Genomic DNA, 24,627 nt, shown 5'->3' on the forward strand with positions numbered 1-24,627 from the left:
TTACTTACCTTGCATTCTTACTGGTTTAGCAATTTTATACACAGTTTAACTACTTCTACAGAACATTTCTGAAAGTGACTCTGCTTCCTTTCCTCCTCTTTTGCTGTATTAGGGCGATCAGAAAAGGTGGGGACAGACAGCAGTGTGTGACTTGTGCCTGCCTAGAAGTGTCCGATCTCGGTGTGAAATGTCACGCGCGGGGAAACAGCAGTTTTTTGAATGATGTTGAGATTCATCATCCCCGCTTTTTTTTCCTTTCTTTATTTTTTAACCTCTTTCCTTACCTTGACTACACTTTGTTTTCCACTTGCTTTTTCTCCCTTTGCTTTCCTTTGGGGCTTCTGCATTTATCTTCTCCCAAGAATCCCTTCTGTAAGACTCTCCCACCTCCTTCCACTCTTCTCTGTCCTCTTCTCTCACTAACATTGCTCCTGTTCCTAACCACACTTTATTTCACTGTTTTATTTTCTAAGTAGCTTCTGATTCTTTTCTTGATGGATGGGGAGGTAAAACTAACCCAGAGAGATCGATTCTTCCCTTTTTTTTTTTTTTTTTTTCTTAATTCCCTAAAAAGATTGTATGCTTTCTTTTGTCTCTGCAGGCTTTAAGAAAGATCCCACTCTACCCCTCCCTAATTCATAGTTTTTAAGTTCAGAATCTTCAACGAGGGAAAAAAAAAGAAAAAAAGAGCGTAGTTCATTTACTCTAAAAAATTATGAGTCTATACATACTAAGATACAATTAATGACTAGTAGTAATGACTAGTCTTAGAACATTGTCATGCAGCTAGTGTGCCGTTAATTTAATCATACAACTGTAGACTATAGGATACTGTCGTCTGACAATAAGGCTTACATAATCTCCTTTGACTTCTTTGCAACTGACATTCACTACTTAGATTTTTTTGGATCAAGATAGTAAAATATGGTTAGCAATAATTAGCAGGAGCAAATGGAAGGAGTCTGTTTTATTACAAGGTGGGTGGTCAGTTCTTTCTAAATATTGGCATTCCAAAAATGACAACACTGAAAACAATTAGTTCCTTTGAAGAAATTTGGCCTTAGTTTGATCTAAACTTTATTACCAAGTGTTGACCCCGTAACAAAAAGTCTGTATTCTACTAATGAAGACTTGTATAATTAGGTATATTTAGGGAAGATGCCTGTGAATCCTTGGCTTTTGGATTCCTGTAATGCAATTGAATTGAGTCCTTGTGAGTAGCTTTGAGATACGGTATCATTTTGATTTCATGGGCCATTGTAAGTTTTATTCAGTTAATTCAGTCTACAATGTGACTAAAACCACATGCATCTGTACTCATTCTTGTAGTCTGGCTATACCATGCAATCGTAACAAGTCAGTGCTATCTAAAAGGTTCAGCTACGTGTCCGTAACACTGGGAAGTGGATTCACTTTTCTTCTAGTCACCTATTTCCTGGCTACATGAGTTGCAGTAATGTAGGCACTAGGAACTGTCTCTTTGTTCACACTTTAATACTGTTGCATATACTTACTGTCTCAAGAAAGTACTTTCTATTGCTTCCTGTTAGTCACCATTTGATGATACAATAATGAAGGAGGATTTCCTGGCAAACACAGATTGCACAGATTCTGAAGATAAAATACTTATTACTTTCTTATTTAAGTTCAGCCTGCAAAATGCTACATTTCTTGGTAATTGATTCACTGGTAGGAGAGCAAGCAAATAAGTTTTTGGGAAAAATGCTGTGAATGTAAGCCTTTCATAAGTTGCTTAGATTGACAGAGATTTGTGGGTTTTTTTTCCTTCTTCTCAGTGAAAAGAAGATTTCAAACTGATTTAGGGAAAGGAAAAGGTTGAATGTGGATCAACAGGTAGACAGATTGATGTGCAGAAGTTGATAGGTAAATCCACATGAGAAGTGCTTCACCTTGTGGTTTTCTATCACATGAGATAGTTGTAGAAAACTTTTGTAGTTCAATTAAAATGTGGAGTGTCTTTATGTGGTGGGTTTTCATATTTATCATTATAAGTGGACAGTGGTACAAGCTTGATACTGTCCCTTGTTGGTCTCATAGCATTTGTCCCATGAAGGCTGTAATACCTATATTCTAATCTGCTTTTATTAATAAAGATAACCAATTTAATCAATTTGTGTTTTGATGGTTAGAAGGTTCTACTCAGCATAGAGTGTACACCACAACCATAGCAGCTATCAGAAAATGTACTTGAAATTGTGATTCTCAGGGATTTATTTTACAAAGATCATTTTCGCCCAGCATTTTTCAGTCCATTGTAATATCCTCAAAATTATCCTACTAACATCATGTAGTATTTACTCCTCTTAGGATCTTTCTATCATTAGTCCTATAACAATGAGAGTGATTGGTGCAAATAATTCTTTACTTCTGTCATGAAATTTACTTTTTTACTATTTAAATGTGCATTTCAAAAAAAAAACTTTCTGCAGATTATGTATAATTTTGTATCACACTTGAAAATCAAAACAGAATTTGCATGAAATAGTGATTGTTATTAATATGTTTCCAGGGTTTAGTAACTGTTGAAGATGAACAAGCATGGATGGCATCTTATAAATATGTAGGTGCCACAACCAATATACATCCGTATTTATCAACAATGGTCAACTATGCCCAGCCTGTAAAATTTCAAGGTTTCGACGTAGCAGAAGGTAACATGAAAATTTGATTGAAATAAAAGTATTTGGGTATCTACAGTTCCTGAATTTAGAAGTGGTATAAGGTTTTTATACTTTGTCATCTATGTGTTTTTCATTTTGTTCTCTGAATATGAAGTTAACATGCTATTCCATTGGTCATCCACTTGGAGTCACTAACTTACTGGGAGAATACGAAGCTGTTGAGGTTGATTGTATTTTAGAGGCTCCTCCAACTAAGCTGTTTTTTTTTTAGTTCATCTTTCTGTAAAGTAGGGTGAGCATAATTATCACAGTGGTCAGTAATTAGAGGATACTTTCATGTTGCACAGTAGACCATTTAGCATGTTATTGTGTTTTATCTAATATCACACAGGTTCTGAATAACAACTTTCTCCTAAACAAAACATTAAAGTTTTCTTGATTTCCTAGAAACTGAAAGAAAATGACAAATCAAAACTATTACTTAATTTCTCTTTGGTGTAATTTGATTCTATGACTGACAAATAATGAGGAAATGGAGCAGAACTGCCTACATCACACTATTTAGGTATAGTGCATGGTTATGAATGTTGATGCATTATTACTAAAGTGTTTTAAAATTTCTTTTCTTTCTAGAACGTAATATTCATCATAACATGTCGTCTTTCAATGAATCAGTTGGACTAGGGTATTTGAAGACTCATGCCATTGAGTTTGTGAAGTATCCTTTCAGCCTTTCCCACTATTTCTCTACTAATGCTACAAATAAGCAACAAATGAGTTTTCCTAGATTGACAGTATTCCATGTTCACAGTGGAACAAGAAATTAGCTCACAGGATGAGGAACAGTCAAATGATGTAAGAAATACTGAGGACAGTAGGATGTGGGCATGCATTTCTATGTTGTTATTTCATTTTCCTTGATAAGTGTTACAGTTATAATAAACGACAGATGAGTCGGATATACCCAAAGGGAGGCCGAGTGGATTCCAGTAATTACATGCCTCAAATTTTCTGGAACGCTGGCTGCCAGATGGTCTCACTGAACTATCAGACCCCAGGTAGGCAGCGATGACCAGTGAACCTCAATTCTAAAGAATGGCTTGAGCAGTAACTCTCAAACAGATGCTGTGGATTTGCTTCTGGCATTTTTTGAGGAAATAGACATATGGCTAAATGACGTGGTGGAGAGAAATTATGGAAGCGTAAGATAAGTAACAAAAAGCCATGCATTGAAGGAAAATTAAAACCATCTTTCATGGAAAAATAATACAGTACTGTAACTTTTCAAATTATTTTATTTTTTTAAATAAAAAGTATTAATTGCAGGGGAATTGATGTTTTCACAAGATGCTGGTTTTTGCACTGTTTGATAAATGTCTCCAAAATAATGATGAAGGAGTGTAAAAATTAAGACATTAAAGAGCAGTGACTGTGTGTGTATAATAAATGAATATACAGATGTTATAATTAAGAAGTATCCAGGAAAGTTAGGCTAAGTAAGACTATTGCAACAGGAAGATAATAAATGGAAAATGCTTACCAATGTTTTAGGCTTGCAATATTCTCCACAGGGAGTGATCTCCAGAAGAGATCCTTCCTCAGTGGCTGTCAGCACTTAGACGGGTCTAGGAGAGGTGCAGCCAGGCTCCACCCCTTCTGACAGCACAGGTGAATTGCCTTCACCTATGCTCCTGTGGCTGACTCATGGCTCGCCTCAGGTGGTCAATTAGAGGTTCAGGCCGTGACTCAGCAGTTCCCATACAGTGTGCCAAATGGATTTCTAGACCATGTAGTGTCAGAGAATGGGATCTGAGATCCATCTTGGAGAACATGCCAAGGAAAGTAAAGACTTCTCCACAGCATGAATAGGGTATCTGTTGTTTCTCTTTAGTGAAGGTGTGAGAATAACTTTGTTTTATTTGCTGGGTTTTCTTTTTTAAATAATCTAGGAATGTCTTCAGATATATATGGAACAGAGCAGTTTCGCCATTTTCTGCTCTAGTTGCAATTAGTACTATTGTTTTGTATTTTTTACATTTCTTTCCCCTGAATTGTTACTTTGGTAGTACAGGCATTCCTAATGATCCCAAGCTCTGTCCTGCAAAACTCTGCATGCCTGCCATGAATGATTTATAGCTGAGAACAAGAGAAAGCTCTACTGGAAAACACTGTAAACCACTCCTCTGGACATGATTTGGAGGCTGGAGCAGATATACAAGCTTCACTCTTCCCCCAGTATGCCTCTGCCCATAGCACGTTGTTCTCAGCCCCTTCATATTGCAAAAATAAGAGTGTTAAATGTCTAGTTGGAAACAAACAACTTTCCTCTGTTAATCTTATGTGATACAACTGTGCTGGCTGAAGAACAGTTGAAGAATTAGAAACTAAGGCTGCACAATAAAGCAAATAATGTCTAACATGAGCATATGAGAATTTCGTATTTTACGCAACAGAAGAGATATGTAGGAGAAATTCTGTTCCCTTTCAAAGTTAGCATTTGTGAGAAAGTGAAGAACTATGTTATCCATAAACGAGGATAGTATATTCCAGTGTAATTTGAAACCTGTAAGAAAAGAATATATTTTTAATAGTGTTTAGGAGAGGGATGGATGGAAGAGGTTTTTTTGTGTTTACTCTACTGTCTTTTTAGACAAGTGCTGTAAAAAAGCATTGAATAAAATTCAGACACTTTAAAAGTTGAAGCTAAGCAATGATCTCTGCTGTGCTGTGATCTCTGTGGTTTCTTTTGGTGATATTTTATTTAATTAAATCCTTAGGAAACCAGTATTCATTTCACCTTTTTTAAGACTTCAAGATACAGACATCTTCATTTGAGGTAGCTGTCTGTGGTTGCTACAGAGTACCCAATTCCAGGATGGTTTGGGGTTTTTTTTTTTGGATGTCTGCCTTAGAATTAATTCTGCTGTTAAAAGTGCTTTTATCACTCTGTTATTTAAAGTGATTCCACTAGCAAAACTGGAGAAGTTTGTTCTGTAAATATTAGAAGTTAGATGACTGAAATTCCATCCCAGGATCTTAATCCCAGACTTAAGCTTTGCTGTCAACTGAATTCAGGAGAGGCTGTTTTCTAAGGACAGCTTAGTTTTCAGTTTTGTTGATAAAACTGTTACTACTGTGAAGAAATCTAAAATTTTTATATTGCTTCTTTATTTTTTTAGATCTGTGTGTATTATACATACATTCAGTTTAACTTTCATTTAAATTTATTATTCTGGACAAACAGTCTTATTTTCTTCTGTAAAAAGGATTGTTCTTGACCTGTGTTATTTGGGAGGAAAGAGTAACTTTTTTTCTCTCTTGACAGATTTAGCAATGCAATTGAATCAAGGAAAATTTGAATATAATGGATCATGTGGGTGAGTGATGTGATTTAAACTGTGCATCAGAATGCTTTACTGTGGCTTTAATATAATTTTGTCATTCTTAATTATGTGTTACAAAAGAAAAAGGAATGCTAAGTGAAGAGTAGAAATTAACAGAATGCAGGAAAAATGATCCCCTGCAAGGAGGCGTTGTAATAAATATGCTTTTTAATTATGCCCAGCTTTTAAAGACGAGATATAAGAAGCTTTGTGTGTCAGTTTTGAAGATGATCATTAATACCATTCAGAGTTACTTGAGTCAATCTTCAGCTTCTGATCTCAATCTCTTTTTTTTTTTTTTTTTTTTTTTTTGAATATTCAACTCAGAATGGAGATTCACATTGCACAGTTCACAAAATAGCCAAATTTACTTGGGCAGGTAATTTTAATACATAGGGAAGGTGTTTTTTCTGTGTGCTATTTTTTTTTTTAGTCTATGTACTTTATGTAGAAAGCAGATTTCACAGAAAATAGTGAAGTGTTTCATCTCTTCAGTTCTTGCTCATTATTTTTGTGTGAAATATTGTTTTTAAATGTTTTTCAGTGTTGATAGATTTTTCTCAGATGTTGAGATTATTCCTTGATAGGATAGGCTTATCATTGATAGCAAGAGGAGGGAGGAGGTTTGAGGAATTATAGGAAGATGCGGTCTAGAAACAGACTGAAGTCTGCAAACTCATGCTGTAGAAGAATGAACTCTTTTGTTCATGGAAGTTTTATTCAGAAGGAAAATCTGGATAGATGGAAAGTGGCAAAATTCCTCTACTACAGAATGGATGATATAGTACTTTGGTTATCTGTGCCCTTTTCTCTTCTGTAAACTCTTCTGATAGAGACTGTCGGATTTGACAGAGGTGCAATCTCTGGTCATTTCAGTCAGAAAAACAGAAGAAAGGAAAAGCTTTTTTTGTGTAAAAGTATGATTCCTTTCTTATTTGATGCATAAGCCTGGTAGAGTGATGCATACTTCTGGCAGTTTCTCTGGCAGGCATCATTATGAACTAAATTTCTTGTTTCTTATGTCAGTTGTCTGGTACTACAGTAATATAGTGGTGATAGTAATAGAGAGGTAGTAATTTAATATGCATTGTAAATTTGGTGCTATTTCATTACAGAGAAAATGCTCAGGGCATTGAAAATTAAAAAAATGACATTTCTTTCAAACAATACTCCTTTTTTTTCTCTGATTTACAGTTTTCATACTAGTAAATGAAAAAGTTCCTCTAGCATGAACATTTTTCATTTCAGCTGGCCTGGAGCTGAGGCTCAGAATGTCTCTGATACTTTTCTTCTGCCCACAGTCTACTTGAACTTAGTAAAATATTATGAAATCTAACATATTTTTAATGTGAGATTAGTGAGGAATATTGCTTTTGTAATTATAAACCAAGTAATGAAAAAATGGGAGAAAATTCATTTAGAGTCTTTTTTTTTTTTTTTTGAGTTTTCACAGCGTATTTAAATTATTCCTGAATTTTTTGTAGGTAGGCCTTTATATGTTACATACAGATAATTCCCTAGAGATACTGGAGTGCGGATTAAAAAATGATCTGCTCCCTCTCAGGGCTGCAGAATTAGCAGGATTGACTCCAGCTACACGTTTTTCTTCCACCAGTGGAAGAAAATCCCTGTTACATGTAGCACAGCAATTCTGTGGATCAGCTGCTGTTTTATTCTGATGGCTGAATCCTTGCATTTTGATTCACCAGTGGACATATCAGCTTCATTGATGTGTTGATCCAGTATATAGTCCTCAGGGATGGATTGTAAATGTTATTATGGTAGTACCTTTCATGCTACTGTAATTAGCAATCTGTCAGTACTAACATCAGCTGTTTTCCCTGAGGTTTTATAACTTAGATGAAAAAATTAGTTTCAAGCTGAAATTTATTGTATGAGTCTTGACTCTTTGTAAATGTTTATCGTTTAAAAATAAAATTGAATAAGCTGTCTGTATTTTTTGAAAGTGTTAAAGAATTAAAGTAAATGAGAGTATCTATTTTTTGTTGTATAACTCACTGTATTTTTAAAACATTACTAAATTATTTTGAAATGTCTTTTATTGTATTACATTTATTTTGCTTGTGAAATCCAGTTGATGTAATCTCTTGATTCAAAATTAAGATTAACATTTATATGTGTACTAGATAGCCATAATATTTCCACTTTTACTCCCTCACACTTGCAGATAGAATGGCAATCTGTATTTTACAATGCTGTAGGAGAGTTCATTGTTTAAAGTTAGAACATCCATTTTATCTGTAGTTAATTCAAGTTCAGTTTCCACAAAAGAATAATTTTCTTGTTTTTCATGAAATAAGCTATCTGCTTAAACCAGATTTCATGCGGCGACCGGATAGAACATTTGACCCTTTCTCTGAAACTCCTGTAGATGGTGTAATTGCTGCAACATGTTCTGTACAGGTAAAACAGCTGCAAAAAAAACAAAAAACAAAAAACCAACCAACAACAACAACCTTCTTTCATCGTATCACACTCAAATCACACTTAAATGTGAATAGAAATAAGATAGGTGCAGAAATGTTTGAATTTTTTCAGATTTTTTTCTTTGTTTCTGTGTTTACTTGGTCTGATTTGAACATGATATAATTTATTTGTTATTACACATTATCACCAAATGTTAACCCCCCCCCTTACGCTGTTTTTGATTTACATCAGCCCTCACAAATGAATAAGTGAGTGGAGTTCATTTTTGTGGATACTGTGAAACTGTATGGACTTCACTGTCACCACAGAGCAAGAACTATGGGCATCTATGAACGGATATTTTCAAAATAAGGAAACAAAAATGGTTCATGTAATGGAGGTCATACTTTAGAATCGTCTATGAGTAGCAACATCCATGAAACTTCTGTTGTAGTTTTAAAATATGGTTAGGTATTATGTTTTGTTAATTCCTGTTTTGTGACTTGGCACTTGGCGCTCTTTATTCACATACACTATGTGCAGCTTAACAAAAGTTTGGCTTTCCCTTGTCTCTTTCTGCGTATAACGTGGAGATCTGAAAGTCTCTTGGAGCAAGGGTTCACTTTGCACTTTAGATAATTAAGTTCATTTGTACCTCCAGAAGAATAAAAACAGGAAAAAAAATAGAAAAAAAAAAGTATTGTGGGCAGTAGAATCTCCCCAAGGAGGAAGTGGGATCTGGAGGTGAGAAAATAGTGCTAGGAATCACCACAATACTTAGATAACTTGTCTTGCTACTTGCTCTTCTTGGATGACTACATCTAGTATAAAATGCTGTGCTTATTCCCTTAACCTTTAAGAATTATATAATAATATCAACAATTCATTCAAGAATTGCCAACTAAAAAATAGAAACAGTTTTGTTCACAATGATTACTGCTTTGTACTTACTCTGAGTCACTTTTTACTGGAGAGTGCTATGCACATTTGGCATACAAGAGGATATGGTCCTTACAGTGGAGGATGTACAATCTTATTGCAGAGAAAATACAGAGTTCATGGAGTAAGATAGTAGAAGTAAATAGATATTGTGGACTTATGGAGTTAACCACGCTGAAAGAGAGAGGGACAGATAGACTGATAGATCAGGTTTGTGAGAGGAATATGTCTTCAACTGCACAGTCTTGATTCTGAATTTTATTAGTACTACAGTAATAGTTTGAATCCCTGACAAAGAGCAGGACTTCTCTTGAAGGTGCATGCTGTTATTAAAAAAAAAAAGGAAAGCCAGTGATGGTGTCCCTCGGCCACAAAACTTTTCAGATTTGTTCCCATTTGTTCTGTTCTTTCCAGAGTTGTTCCCTCGAATATTAGATTATGAAAAGAAAAGAATGTCTCAAATGAACTTAGACCTGTGAAATTGTGTTTTTCTTTCCTTGAGCTTAGTAATAAAAACATCAGCTGTATTTTTAAGTAATGGATTATCTTGATGGAATAAAAATGTGCCCTGGAGTAATCACCTCCTGTAGCTTGATTAATCTTGACTTGAAATGAAATCACAGCAAATCTTCATGTACATAGCAATTCAGAGAGTCATCTGCACTGTTTGTTTGTTTTCTTTTAAATGTGATTGGTTTAAAACATACACCAACGTGAAAGCAGAGCATAAACATCCTTTCACTTCTCTGTTGTCAAGACATAAAATGGATTCCAAATGGAAAAATTTAAACCATATTTTGAGAGCAGTTGCAGAACAGTAGTGCCAACCTGGTTGTTTCATTCAGCGTATTTTACAAATACGGTGAACACATGTGTGAAACAGGACCCAGTTGAGCTTACTGACTTACAACTTTTAACAGTGAGCACAGTCATTTCTGTTTGTCACATTTACAGTTTATTCTAAGTTTGTTTAGTACAACTAAAATGAAAGCTCAGGATATATTTTAAGATCTTAACACAATGACTTTCCAAGTAAATGCAATTTTATCAGTAATTATACCATTTTCATATGATTAAATAAATGTATCTGTTCTATACTAAGCATTTTTCAGCATTTGCCTTCAGTAGATGAAAAATGATCAGTATTTCCAGTATTTACAATGTGCTGAGTACATTGCTTGGTTGATATTCTCTGCAGTGCTTTTCCTTACCCTTCTGTTATTACGTTGCAGGTAATATCTGGTCAGTTTTTATCAGATAAAAAGATTGGTACGTATGTAGAAGTGGATATGTATGGCTTACCCACGGACACAATACGTAAAGAATTTAGAACGCGCATGGTGATGAACAACGGTCTGAACCCTGTTTACAATGAAGAATCATTTGTATTTCGAAAGGTAGGATATTTGGAAAGCACTGTTTGTGATTGGCAGCTCTTTTGCATATAAGCATCCTTGCTCACTTGATCTGCCCCTCCTGCTTCAGTCTGACTGCTGACATGAATAAGTACTGCTCCCATAAAAAAGGGTTTGTAGGGTTCCTGTTTACTACTGTAAACAATTTAAAGCTGAAATAAGCTTTCAAGAGATTTTTATTTTATTTTTTTTTTAATTTTGCATTGTTTTGTTTTTCTAATGGATAACCTCTGTAGCTGTCACATGATTTTTTGTTTCTGTTTGGCTCTTCCCTCCCCTTTGCTTCCTCCTCCCACTCGGAGGTAACAACCTCATCCATGGCCATGCCTGTGTTCAAGGTATGCAGTCTGCTCAGAATGAGCCCCCGCTGGTGGACACCATCATTCCTTGGAGATTTCTTCTTCCCTGCCCTGGCAGTGGTTGCTATCTTGCACTGTTCCTTCAGCCCAGAGGGCAGGTGAGATGCTGCATCCAAAGCTAAGGTCAATGTTATTACATGGAAAAGTTGGAAGGGTGCTGTGTTCCTCAAATGTGTTGCCAGCTCCCTCCTCCATGTGCATTATGTACCTTTTTCTTTTTATTTTTATTTTTTTTTCCTTTTCTTCTTTTATTTAATATCAAAAGAAAAACAACCCTTTTTTCTTGTTATGGGGAATTTGAAAAGAGACATCAGTTGTCATTGCCCGTGTTCAGTTTTTATCTCTAAGTCTATATGACACACACAGACACAAACATACATATATAATGTCAGCCCAAATTTCATGTGGAATATGTGTTAGCAGTGCTGTCGTTGAGAATGTCTGTTTTGCTTACACCTGTTCTGTTGTCGTGTAAAGCTGTTGTTCTTTTATTCCAAAGTGACAGACTTTGCCATGTGGTGATACTGCTTTACACTAGGGCATAGGACATGCATCATCTGCTTTCTAAACAGTGTAACTAGATTTTAATAGAAATGTAGTTAATGCTAGAGATTATTGTGGACTCAAATACATTCTGAAATGAACATGAATCCTAGTGCTTTTCTGTGTGTATGAAGAGACTCAGAGAAAATACTTAGGTACATGACAGGCAGTCATGCTCCCCTTGGCTTCTTGGCCATATGGCCAGCATCTGCTGCTTTCTAATGTCTTAAATCAAAAGGCTCATGAAGTACAGACTGCACTCAGTTTCACTGTAAAAGTGGGGTACTTGTATATCATGGCATGACTATAGTGGGTGATGCTAATCTAATATTGCTTGGACTTTAGGCTCTACTCTAATATATAGCACATTCTCTTGAATAAGTCATCCTGTAAGTCAGCCAAGAGATTATTTTTCTTCATGTCACGTCACTGTCATATCAGGCTTAGCATCGTAATCAGGACATGCATTGATAACCAGACATGGTGAGTCACATAATCACAGCAGGAACAACTCTTCTAGTTGGAGGAAATGAACTTGTGAGATGCACAGTGCTAAAATGCCGTGAGGGTGGGTGTGCCTTCCAGGATACCCTTCAACAGACTAGCACAAAGAGAAATATAACCTTCTTAGTCCCCATTTGTGCTCCCTAGTCAGTCTCTATCTGAGCCAATAAAGTATTAAAAGATGTACTAATCTGTGGCCTGTTGAGGAGAGAACTTACCTGCTTTATTTGGGTAACAATGTTCTCCTTAAGCTGATGTTTAATCATACATAGCTGCTTTTAGGTAACACGTTTGATTGCACTTCTGTCATGTTTTGTTGTTTTTATTTTAATTAAAATAAAGCTTCAATCATTCTGAGCCAAGTATGGTGTGTCAACTCTAAGGGGGAGGTGTGGATCAGGTGTGCTGGTGCTAATGTGCTAGAAGTGTCTAGTTATTACTCGTCGCGAGCAAGTAAAGCAAGACTTCTATGAGTAGCTCAGCTCAATTCAGAGACCAAAAGCATACTTTATTTTGTGCCCTCTATGATCTAAAATGAAAGTGACAAGAGGAAGGTCTAAGATAGTAGATATAGTTTACCCAGGTCTTTTGGCTGATAAGCATCAATGAGTAGAATCAGGTAGAGAAGAACTGGGAAGACCTTTTCTACCATGAAATCAGGGGAGACTGGCACAGAGACTGCATGTCTTGGTTAATCTGTCTTCTCCTCACTGCTCTGCACACAGAGGCAGTGTCTGTGCTGTAGGGATGGCAGGGGTGTTTTGCTCTTCTTTTGATCAGACAAGGTAGGGGCTGACAGATGCGGATACCTGACAGCATCTCTGCACACTATGCATATTTCATATTGTGAGTACTCACTTCTGCTGGCAACACACCATTTCAGCAGGTCTTTCAACCTGTCTGCCTTCTTCTGTCTGCTTCTCCTCTCTACACAACACATAGCTCAACATGCATTCGTATCAATTTATGCTTGCATTAATTCCATTCTTCATTGCCCTTTTGGGTACATCCCAAATCCCATCTTTCTCTCATAATTCCTTCTTAGTCAGTGTTACCTACTCTTCAATTGCCACGCTATCTGCCATTTCCCCTGTAGTATTTACCTGCTTGCTTATTCATGTCACTGGCCTCCAGTAATGTAAAATAAGTATGCAAAATATTTAGGTAAGATAACTGTAAGATGTGTTATTGTACATTTTGGAATTACTCACTATTCAGTGTGAAAAAAAAATATTTTCTAGGAAAGGGTAATTTGAAAGTATGCTGTTCGCAGGGACTGGTATTATCTTTCAGTGATGATAGTCTGTTTCTGGCATACAAAGTGAATGAGCAAATTGCTTCGACATGAGGGGTGAGGAGAGTGATAATGTACTAGTCATTAAATGTCTTCATTTTATGGCTTTCCAGGTTATTCTCCCTGATCTTGCTGTCCTGAGAATAGCAGTGTATGATGACAATAACAAGTTGATCGGTCAGAGGATCCTGCCTCTAGATGGTCTACAAGCAGGTTACAGACACATTTCACTTCGAAATGAGGGCAACAAACCACTCTCTCTTCCGACGGTTTTCTGCAACATTGTGCTTAAAACATATGTGCCTGATGGTTTTGGAGGTGAGATAAGCCTGTACTTCAGCATGCAGTACATTTTGAGTGCTGTGGAATTTACTGTATTGTAGAATTCACTTCCAGTACATCAGCTGGGAGTAGAGACACAATGTTGGAGGACTGCAAAGATTTAGTATCTTTAACACTGTGGCAACCCCATTTGTTCAGTTAAGAAACAAAATTTCCAACCAAGAACCTCAGGTAAATGGTTGTTAAATGTATCCTGTTAAACTCCAAAATAATATGGAGAATATGCTAATACTAGCGTTATCTCTGGTTTTCTTTTTGTTCAGAAAGATGTTAATTTTTTTTTTTTTTCTGACATATGATTACAAGGGTAACATGTATTTTAGCTATATTGTTTGTCCAGTATGTATAAACAATTGCAGCAGAATCTAGATGCACATTTTTTCAATTTTTTACCCATGAGAATATTGATATATATTAAAAAAAAAAAAAAAAAAAAAAAAAAAAAAAAAAAAAACCACTGGTGGTGAAAGAATTTAGCATCCAAAACTTTTCTGCATTTCTCTCTCTCAATTTTACATATTTTACTGTCTTGTAATTATTTTTAGGGAAGTTGTTTTTAATCTGAGCCATTCCCATGATCAGTTTGGCAGGGTCATTGCCACATCTGGATATGAGCAAACAGCTGAGAATAGTCACTACACCAATTTGGTCTGTGTAATGTGTAAGTTCACCCTGAGAATGAACTTCTGGGAAATGCCTTCTTCACAGCAGATGAAATTCACGTGTATATTAGACAATGCATAAATCATTTAAAGCTGCAAAATAAAAATTATGAAAATTATGTTAAATGTTAATGCTCTGACTCAGTGACAAGTTGAAGCTTACCTTATATGTGATTAGTGAGATGCTGATAAAAATGGAATTTTGCTCTTTGCAATTTCAAACCTGATGTCTACCTTAAGAATTCCTGCAGCTACTCTGAGTGGCATTTCCATAGTACAAACTAGAGGAAGATAATATTTGCTTAACACATTAGATAATGTATCTTCAAGACTGTTTGGTGGTATTTATTTAGGCTTTTAAAAGTATCAATAACTTCATGGAAAAAAATTAGGCATTTACAGAACTATTTGTGTAGGTCATACATGAAATCCTGCTGTGATAAGTCAGCTGGAGCTCTGCTACAGGACTTGGAGCACTACCATGCCTTTATGCAGCATGTTTGAACAACAGTAATTAACTTCAGGGATTTAGTCTGCAGACAAATGTAAGCTTCTGCTTAAGCTTGAGATTCTCAAGGCTGTAACTGAACTGTGAATCTAAGGGATTCATTTAAGCATATGTTTTAATTCTTTTCAGAACTTCAGTTTTTGACAGTTAATGTCTCTGTTAGAAATATTTTCTAAACTATGGGCGTGCTTCTGATTTGGAAATGGCATTTTTCTGCGTGCTACCGCACTTCTTCTGTGAGTAGGATTTAAACTTAGTGGAGTTTAATTTGTCTAAGTGTTGGAGCATACTGGTTGTATAGGGAGAAAAATTGTATTCTTTTTTTTTTTTTTTAATGCATTATACAAATTCAAAAGTGAAAAAGTTGTATTTCAAGGAGAATTTGAACACCAGTTAAGAATTTGCCAATTGTATACTGTTCAGTATTGGCTGATATACTATTTGGTCACCATTGCTTTTGATGGTTTATCTGGTAAAGGAGAGAATAGGAAAATATTAATACCCCTAAGTAACTTTATGCTTAAGTAAAATACTGCTAGAATGAGAAAACTGTCTTGTTGAGGAAAACAGGCTCCATATTAATATGAATAAAAAGAAGTTCAATTATTCTCTTCTCCCACCCCCAGATAGTTTTGATGTGTATTGTGTATTTTTCTCATCGATATAGAACAAGCCAATGAACAACTGAGAAATAACTTTTGACACTCAGGTGGAATCGTTAATATTCTCCTGACATGTTTTTAAGTACCTGTCATCTGCAGTACACCTCTCTTTGTTTTATGAGCTGTCATGAAGATCTTTGTGATTGTTTTAGCAAACCTGTGGGAAGGCATAAGTTGATTCTGTAGCTGCATGCTTTTTTTTTTTTTTTTAATTTCTTTTAATTTAAAAATTTAAAAACTTGCACTGGATAATAACTAGAGTTATTAATCCATTACAGGCCTTCAAAGATTCTTGACTATTTTTTGTGGGATTTACTGATTTTTTGTGGTTTTTCTGCATCAGATACTCTGTTCCCAATAAAATAAAATGCTGGTGCAAATTAATGCAAATGAAGTAGCATTCTCCAAAGAGAAGCATCTGTAATAGAAATCTGTACATCAGTAAGCATAGTTACTTAAGGTAGTTGTTAGAATCTTCTGTAACACACTCTTCCTTTTATTTGATTATTATTTCTGTATTTAATTGGAATTCTTTTACAAAATGCTATTCCCTACCCCCACCTTGCTTCACCAGGGAAAATGACAAACGTAAGCAAAGGACAAATGACAATGTGGAAAACAGTGATGAGTCACATCCCACTTGTAGAAATGCTGAGCCTTTGGTGATGTACTCCTGTGGTTAGTAATACAGTTTACAAAGGTCTCACTCTCCCAAAGATGTTAGTCATTTTTACCTTGAAGCTCATGGTAATCAGGTTCCATTTTCAACTGACGCATCGTGTTCACAGGTTGCCCTGAGTGTTCGTAGAAAAGTACGTGCCAAGGACAAAAAGGCATAGTTACTAAGTTAGGAAGGGGACTGGAGCACCTATCCCGTGAAGAAAGGCTTAGGGAGCTGGGCTTGTTGAGCCTGGAGAGGACTCTAGTGAGACCATATTGTGGCCTTCCAGTACTTGAACGGATATCATAGGTAGGAAGGATACTGACTTCTTGTGCAGGCAGGTAGTGATAGAGCAAGAAGGAACAGTTTTAAACTAAAAGAGAGATTTAGTTTAGATGTTAGGAAGAAATTATTTATTCAGAAGGTGATGAGGCACTGGCACAGGCTATCCAGAGAAGCCCCATCCTTGGAGGCATTCAAGGCCAGGTTGGATGGGACCCTGGGCAGCCTCATCTGGTGTGTGGCAGCCCTGCCCACAGCTGGGGGTTGGAACTTGGTGATCTTTAAGGCCCCTTCCAGCTCAAGCCATTCTATGATTCAATCAGATCTGAAAATAAGTTGTAGCTGCATTTTGTGTATGTAAAGTACAGGTTCAGAAGTTATGTTTGGGTTACGACCATTATTGTTGGCGGCATATTTAGTACCTATGAAGGCAATGCTATCTATTTAGTACAACTTCAAGGGGAATTGAAGCCCAGTCTGTGCTATTTTCCATTATAAACACATCCAGTGTTTTCAGAGAAGACCACAGAATAGCTTAGATAGGAAAGAAGATTGCATAGTCCACCCCCAGTTTGATCAAGAAAGACAGGAAGCTTCCTTTGAAAGCTTTTAATGAGTTGGGTATTTTTTTGCAAATATAGTCAATGGGCCAGTTTCTCTGTCCCAGTCATTGTAAGCTAATTTGGAAAATGGCCAAAAGTATGACGTGGGACATAGACAAAACTCAAATGATGAAAATTGTAAGTTTCAGAACTGCTATTGCAGAAACATTTGTCTAGTGAGTCCATCTAGGATATAAGGATACAAAAATAGTGTACTTATAAGGAGCTAAAAATAGGGGTTTGCCACATTCGGTAAAGAAAAGGATTCCTTACAAGTGAATCACCGTGCATGGTCTCCTGGATTCTCACAAAAAAAGCTTGAGTTAATGAAATGACAATATTTTTTAGTGAATGATGAGTCAGACTGCAGCATTTTAACTGCCTTTCCTAAGTTACTGCTCTAACAAGCAAGGCTTATTAACTGACTCCAGTGATCCTTTTGTCCTTTTGTGTAATACTGAAGTTAAGTTTCAGAAACATCATTACAACAGATTGTTGCTATGGTCTCTGACAATGTGTTAATATTGTAAATAGTGAATCAGTTTAATTTATAAAATTGTTTCTTACTGTGGAGGTCTTCCATTGCCATTTGTGAAATTTTTGGTTTTGAGATTAGCCGTGGAAAGAGATTATTCCGCATGAAGGTAAATGTTCCCATGTCTTTGTCTTCCTTCAGAACAGTGCTTACACATCCATCGCTGTATCTAGAAAACACATTATGTAATTTATGCAGTTAAGCTTACTCAGTGCAATTTTTAATTTTACTTTTACAGATTTCTTTTATGCTCCAGTGGGGCAATAGGGGGTGGAGGTGGAGGAGGAAGGAATAACATATTCACCCTCATTCCTGATCCTAATTCTGATTTCATGTCAGTACCATTGTTTCTAATTTTATTGGAAACAGCTAAGGTTGAGTTCAGGTAATTGGTATGCTGACAGCCAAAATGATCAAGCACTATACTCTGTAGATGCATCCACCCAGCATGAGAGACAGCACATGATAGTGTTGGATTTTATTGTAAAAGAGTGGTTAGAGTATTATTGTTTGTGTTTTGCTGAAAAGGAAAAGGATCTGCTTGTAGGGAAGGTGTTTGATTTACTCCCTTAGGCAGAGTAAGCTTCTGCAACATAAACTTGTCTAGTAGTGCCACATATGCAGTTTGGATTAAGAACTACAAATAGAATTCATACATTTTCATGACAACATGTGAGGAGTTCATGGTAATGGTATAGTTATGGGTGACACTGGGTGTACTGCACCCAGGGGCTCATCTCTGCTTGTGTATTCAGGAGGATTCTGTGTGCCCATAGGGAATGAGAGAAGGAGTATGAACTGGAGTATGGGATGCCAGAGACCAAGGTTGGAAGAAATGGTGCCAGCACCCACTACAAACCACATTCTGCTTAAAATCCTGGAGAAACCAACCTTGGTTCCTCACTGTCCTCTGGGAAGCTGAGGGTAGAAGAAAATTACTGAATAGGAGGAAATAGGGAGATCCTTGCTGTTTCATTGGAGCCTTTCTTTTATACTAACTCCCCCGGTTGCCTGGATAGGCAGTCAGCACCACTTCAAATAACCAAGAGACAAAGTTGTTAGTGCTGTGTCACTCAGCAGATTCCATTCTGGTCTCAAATTCTAGTGTCACCAACAGGGAGTAACGCAGAGTATCCATGCTATGATGGATTTAGAATGTGATTTCCTGAATAAACTGCCTGAATTAATGCCACACCCTTGACACTTTTAAAACTGATTCATGTTCCTAATATGCTCAGATGCTATTTTGATGAGCACTTTCAGTCCTGACAAATTTACTGTATGAACCTGAGCAATTTTTGCAAGTCAAAGCTCATTCAGTAGTAGCAATGGTCTTGTGAAAGGTAAAACTAAATGCTTCTGAAAATGATAAAAAGATGAGATTTTTTTTCTTTTTCTTACAGATATTGTGGATGCTTTGTCAGATCCAAAGAAATTTTTGTCTATTACAGAAAAAAGAGCAGACCAAATGAGAGCTATGGGTATTGAAACTGTAAGTGGAACTTAATGACTAACAGCTCATTTGTATTCATATTATGATGCAAAACACATTGCTTAGAAGTAGAAACTTGGAGAAGTGAGAAGAGTGATATTTTAGTAGGTTTTTAAAATATGTTACAAATACTTTACTGAGAATTGTCTTATTTGAAAGTTCAGTTCGATTTTCCAAAGTATGTATTAAAGTAAGCAAGTTCAGAAATTTCCTGTACACCAAATGTTGTACTACAGGTAAAATAGCAATTTATTTATTACAATGTGAATGTTTCTTCCAGAGTGATATAGCTGATGTACCAAATGACACTTCAAAAAATGATAGAAAAGGGAAAGCTAATAACGCCAAAGCAAACGTGACTCCTCAGAGTAGCTCTGAGCTTCGACCAAGTACCACAGCAGGCTTTGGGTCTGGGACCGATGCTAAGAAAGGTAAACAAAAATCCTGAGCCAATCCTTCAGTTCTGGTGCAGTTCAGAAGGCTACAGAGAAGTACTTGTTACTCATTTTTAGTTTTGCAGTTCTGTTTACCTTTTGAAAATAACTTCTTCAGTCACTGGAAGCAGTCAGTGTATACAGTATATACAATTTTGCAAGAAAATTGCATATATTACCAAAAAGGCTCTGTAAATCCAATACGGATTTATTTTTCTAAGTGACCCCTTCGTGTAGCTCCATGCCAGATACCAATAGAACCTACATGACTCTGGGAGAAATTTACCAGAGATCTACTGAAGCCACACCGATAGGAATGACTGTTTTCTGGCAATGCTCCGCAGGAGTTGTTCTACTTTAGTTTTTCTCTCTGCAAATCCCTTGGCAGAGTTGCAGATTTAAGTAATTAAAGTATTTATAATTCATTGGATTCTGTAGAGATTTCCCAACAATTAGGGATATTTTCAGTGTATGGTTTTACTCTGATTATGGAAATGGCATATTTATTGTCAAAAATACCCATATTAAAAGTGCTCATTTAGAAGTGAATAAGTATTTTTTTCTCATTATTCATTGTTCACTTTACAAAATCACCCCGTAGAGCCAAATGGGATTATTTGTTTTTCACAGATCATCACAGGTAATGAAGATTAAGTGAGAAAATAAATTTGTACAGCTGAATAAAACACAATAAATGTTTCTGTTAATTGCCCACAAGATTTAGTCTGGTTCACTCTCTTTCATCCATCTTGGCCCAAGGGGATCAATGGGAATGGAAAAGAGCACTGTTCTTGTTCTTAAACATTAGCAGACAACTGAATACAAACATGTGAAAGGGTCAATCTTTTGAGAAATAAGATGCCATCTATCATGAGTCACTTCTGGCAATAGAACAGGTCATCCCTGGCACCTTAATGTTTTCCAAGTTCTTCCCTGCTGTAAACCCCAGATTTTTTTTTATGCAGCAAGATATTTTCATATTTCATGTATCATCATCAAGATACACACGTTAGTTCTATTGAGCATTAATTCAGTATGAAATTTGCAGAAGGTGGCAGTTGATTCATGGTTGCTATGGAATCAGTCTTGTTGAACAAAGTAAATAACTTTACGCTTTAAAGTGAAAGCCTAAGGAAGTTTGTTTAGAAAAAGGCACACCTGTTGGTGTCCTGTTTGTTCCTCAGTTGAATTCACCTTAGAAGACGAAAAGTCCTTTACAAGGAGGGAGGAATCTTAAGAGTCCATGAACACTATTAACAGCAGTTAACAAAACGTACTGAGTTAACAGTTAACAAAATACATTGAGGTGTACTTAGGAGCAGTCTAAGGTTGTTTGGGGTTGGTTTTTTTTTATGTGAAAATATGAAAAAAAGACCCTACAAATTATAACTCTTACGGCATTCTGTTGGCATTTTTGTTCACGTTTACATGTAGGATATGCTAAGTAGTTTACACATATAAATATATATGCAATATATCACAAAGCGTTTATTAAAGTGTAAAGATGAAATGACATTGTTTTTGTTTGCATTGCAGTTCAGGTGATCAGAATAAATTTTCATTCCTCTGAACAGTACTTTTATTTTTACATGATAGATTTGATAGTGGCATTACATTTTAATTTCCAATTCTTTTTTTTTCTTTTGAGTTTTTCATCCATTTTAGTTCTTCTTTAGTATTAAACTGAACTATTGTTTCTTTTCCCAGACCTGATATTAATCTAAATGCAAAGTTTACTTCTACTAACATACAGGATGCAAGTAAAATTTCAATTCCGTAATTTTTGTGTTTTAAATGAAGGAGAATAAGTATGTATAGCTCTTCATGTTGTCATGCACAGCCTCACCTGAGAAAGATTCCCCCTGAAACCAGAGGTGCTGGAGCTATCTCCAGCTATGTAAAAAATTATGAAATTTGCAAAGTTGGACTTTAATGTACATAAATTGCTTGTTGTGTTTTCAGAAAATAAACTTTTCCAATTTTTATATTGCTGTGTTTTGACACTTCAGTTGCAGAACTGTAAGATTAAAGTACCTTCATCAATTCCTTTTTTTCACAAGGCAATTGATTGAGCGGTGTATTTGAAAAGGAAATTAGCAGTATTTTTGCTACGTCTTAATGAATTAATTTTTCAATAACCTGACTTTTTAATGGTACAAAACAGTGATTAATTGTTAACTAACGTGTAGATTTCTATGTTAAAACTGTATGAAATACAGTTTTATGCATGAAGTTTTAGATAAACTGTATCAATACCTTCCTAGGTATAGACCTAATTCCTCAAGTGAAGATAGAAGATTTAAAGCAAATGAAGGTAAGCATGGACATAGGCTTTTCAAGATGTGTTCCTAATTATCTGTTTTAAGTAGCCATTATTTTATCTGTTTACAGTCAATGTGACCAAAAACAAATTGATCCAATTTCTTTATTTTTGTAGGCTTACATAAAACATTTAAAGAAACAGCAGAAAGAGCTGAATGCCTTAAAGAAGAAGCATGCAAAGGTAAAGTCACTAAGAGCACTTGGAACAGCAAACTAATTGAAAAAGAGCTGCAACTTTCACTAGTATGGACGGTTCCTAATTGAAATGAATGAAAACTAAGGAACTAAGACCATCAAGAAAGGGCGTTTCTGTTTTAACTGTACTGCAATTTATGCTCAAGTAAACTAGTTTTCCCTTCTGCAGCTCTTTTTTATGTCTTCCTGATTTTGGCATGCTTTGTTTGACCCATGTGGGATCCAGAGCTCACCTTTTGTGGATGATGATTTTATCTAGCTCCCTTTTGGATGACATATTGACACATAGTTTGAAAAAAATGGAGTAATGATGTGACAGGGTGCTGCATCAAAGGCAGACTCTGGAGAAACTGCAAAATTAACAAACAAAACTGGAAAGTGTAACTAAAAAAATGAAATGCACTATTCCTCTTCACATATGTTTGTATTACCACTTTATAGTTAGCTGCTTGAAGGGTACTGTTGACTGTGGTATCTCAAATGTGGCAGTATCACAAGTATACATTATAAAGTTATGATCCATTTTCTCCTGCTTTTTATCACTAGCAAATCTTTTCTTATGTTACAAACAGTGAAACAACAGGTGAAGATAGTATTTTAGTGATGCATGCATATCTTTTCTAGCATTTGCAGCAGTAACTCCCTTGTTCACTTTGATTGCAGATTTCATACAGATCTGATCTACTGTAATAATATCTTGGCATTTTTAGTATCACTGTGTTTCTTTTCATGGCTGTCATTTGGACATGGGGTACTACGTATAATGAAGTATGAGGAAATTACATTCAATAATCAACACTTTCTTGTGGCTTGTAATATTAAAAATAGTATAAGAAAATTGAATAACTATTCAGCTTTCCGACTCCATGCTGACTCTGTGCAGAGGGGAAATGAGTGATTCCCTCACTTTAATGTTGTGTACGAAGTCCATGCTCAGGAAAAAGTCTCTGCCATCCGTGTCTAAAGTAGCACTTCTATCCCGTACGGATGGGTTGCTGTGAGCATCTTGCGAAAATGTTTTGTTCCTATCTGAATCATTGCATAATAGGTAGTTTCCAGGCCTTCTTGGGATTGATCTTTTAGGAGGCTTCTCACAGCTGGATACTATGAAAAATTTGATCAATTTGCTCAGGTTAGCACTTGCTTTTTCTAATCCAGGTGGAAAATTGCCAGCAACAGTAAGATGCTGTGCTCTCAGAAGGGCTTTCAGCATTTGCTCAAGAACAGTTATTTTTGTTCTGAGCTATTCTGTGTCCTGTTGTTTTCAAGTATGAACTGAGTGAAAGTCTGCCCTAACAAGAAAATGCTTGTCTAGAACATGCCTTGCTAAAGGCCTTATGTAAGTGCAACTTCGTAAATTTAAAGAGCATCTGTTCAGAAGAGTGTGGCCATAGTAGTACATAGATGAGCTTAAGAAAGTGCCTAGTGTACTCATCGGTATTTGTAATGCATTTTATAAGCTAGAAAGGAGGCTGGGCACTGTGCAGTTGATAATCCATGATCATTTGCGGAAAGCCCTTGTATTAAACACATTGAACTTAGAAGTTCCAGGAATAGGTTGGCTCTTATGTTGCTGTAGACACTCCTGAGATCTGGATGAATAAGTAAACACAAAGGAATTGTTCATGTGATTTAAGGAAAAAAAAATCCAACTCTTTTCTGTCTAAAGTTGGCTTTGTGGAAAGTGCATTTTATAAATGAATGCATGCAAGTGTGGAAGAGAGAGGGTGGAGGAGGAAATGACTGTTTTAAGCAATGAAGGAGCTAAACGGGTAGCCCAGAGCAGAGTTAGTTGAGGAAATAGCAGGAGTAAGTGTCCTTTTTATTAACAACATACACTTAGTGTAAAGAAGTATTAGCATGCCTGCTGAAATGCTGTCAGAATTTGGTTGCTTTGTAAGAAAATACACATTGTATTATCAGCCTTCATTAAATAAATGTGTAGGACAGTTACAAACACCACATTTTCAGATTAATCATTAGAATTTCTTTTGCACCACCCACAGTACAGCTTCAGTGTCCCTGGTCCAGGAAGGATGTGCAACCTTCCAGAGCAAAAGGCCCAGTGGAAAATTGGTTTTATTTGGGTTCTGCTCTGCAACTTAGGCATTTACAGGGCTTTTGAAGAGTGGTGCCATCTGCCAGGTCTGTGTTGTGATTCAGAGGTTATTTCAACTTCTTGGTGTGGTTTAAACACTTCTCTTTAAAAGGTATTGAATCTCTCCTGCATATCACAAGTCTTACCTGTTTTGTACTCTACATTCCTTAGAAATGCCTCAGTACCAATATACTTCAAATGTTAAGTGTGAATGATCCCTGCATTATGTAATTATAAATATTCTTTTAAAAAAGGAGTAATAATAATAAAACAAGCATAAAGTGACGTCACTGTGGGGGATGTGTGTGTATGTATACAGGTACAAC

General features: G+C 36.0%; 1 protein-coding gene across 5 annotated transcripts in view; it reads left to right on the plus strand.

Annotated features, from left to right (window-relative positions):
• The window catches only part of PLCB4 (phospholipase C beta 4), a 175,806-nt gene that overhangs the window by 123,006 nt on the left and 28,173 nt on the right, over positions 1-24,627 (plus strand). For all 5 annotated transcript variants that reach the window (XR_006181118.1, XM_042882936.1, XM_042882948.1 and 2 more), the window contains 11 exons: positions 2,531-2,672; positions 3,276-3,360; positions 3,576-3,700; positions 5,968-6,019; positions 8,347-8,449; positions 10,624-10,788; positions 13,620-13,824; positions 19,164-19,252; positions 19,533-19,683; positions 21,951-22,000; positions 22,124-22,189. Coding sequence is in view for 4 of the 5 variants with exons in the window: in XM_042882936.1 (XP_042738870.1) it covers positions 2,531-2,672; positions 3,276-3,360; positions 3,576-3,700; positions 5,968-6,019; positions 8,347-8,449; positions 10,624-10,788; positions 13,620-13,824; positions 19,164-19,252; positions 19,533-19,683; positions 21,951-22,000; positions 22,124-22,189 (1,233 nt within the window). In the remaining variant the exon portion in view is untranslated. The remainder of the gene's footprint in view (positions 1-2,530; positions 2,673-3,275; positions 3,361-3,575; positions 3,701-5,967; positions 6,020-8,346; positions 8,450-10,623; positions 10,789-13,619; positions 13,825-19,163; positions 19,253-19,532; positions 19,684-21,950; positions 22,001-22,123; positions 22,190-24,627) is intronic.

The sequence above is a fragment of the Lagopus leucura genome, unplaced genomic scaffold, assembly GCF_019238085.1.
Source record: "Lagopus leucura isolate 7727_CA_CO unplaced genomic scaffold, USGS_WTPT01 Super-Scaffold_73, whole genome shotgun sequence".
Classification (NCBI taxonomy): domain Eukaryota; kingdom Metazoa; phylum Chordata; class Aves; order Galliformes; family Phasianidae; genus Lagopus; species Lagopus leucura.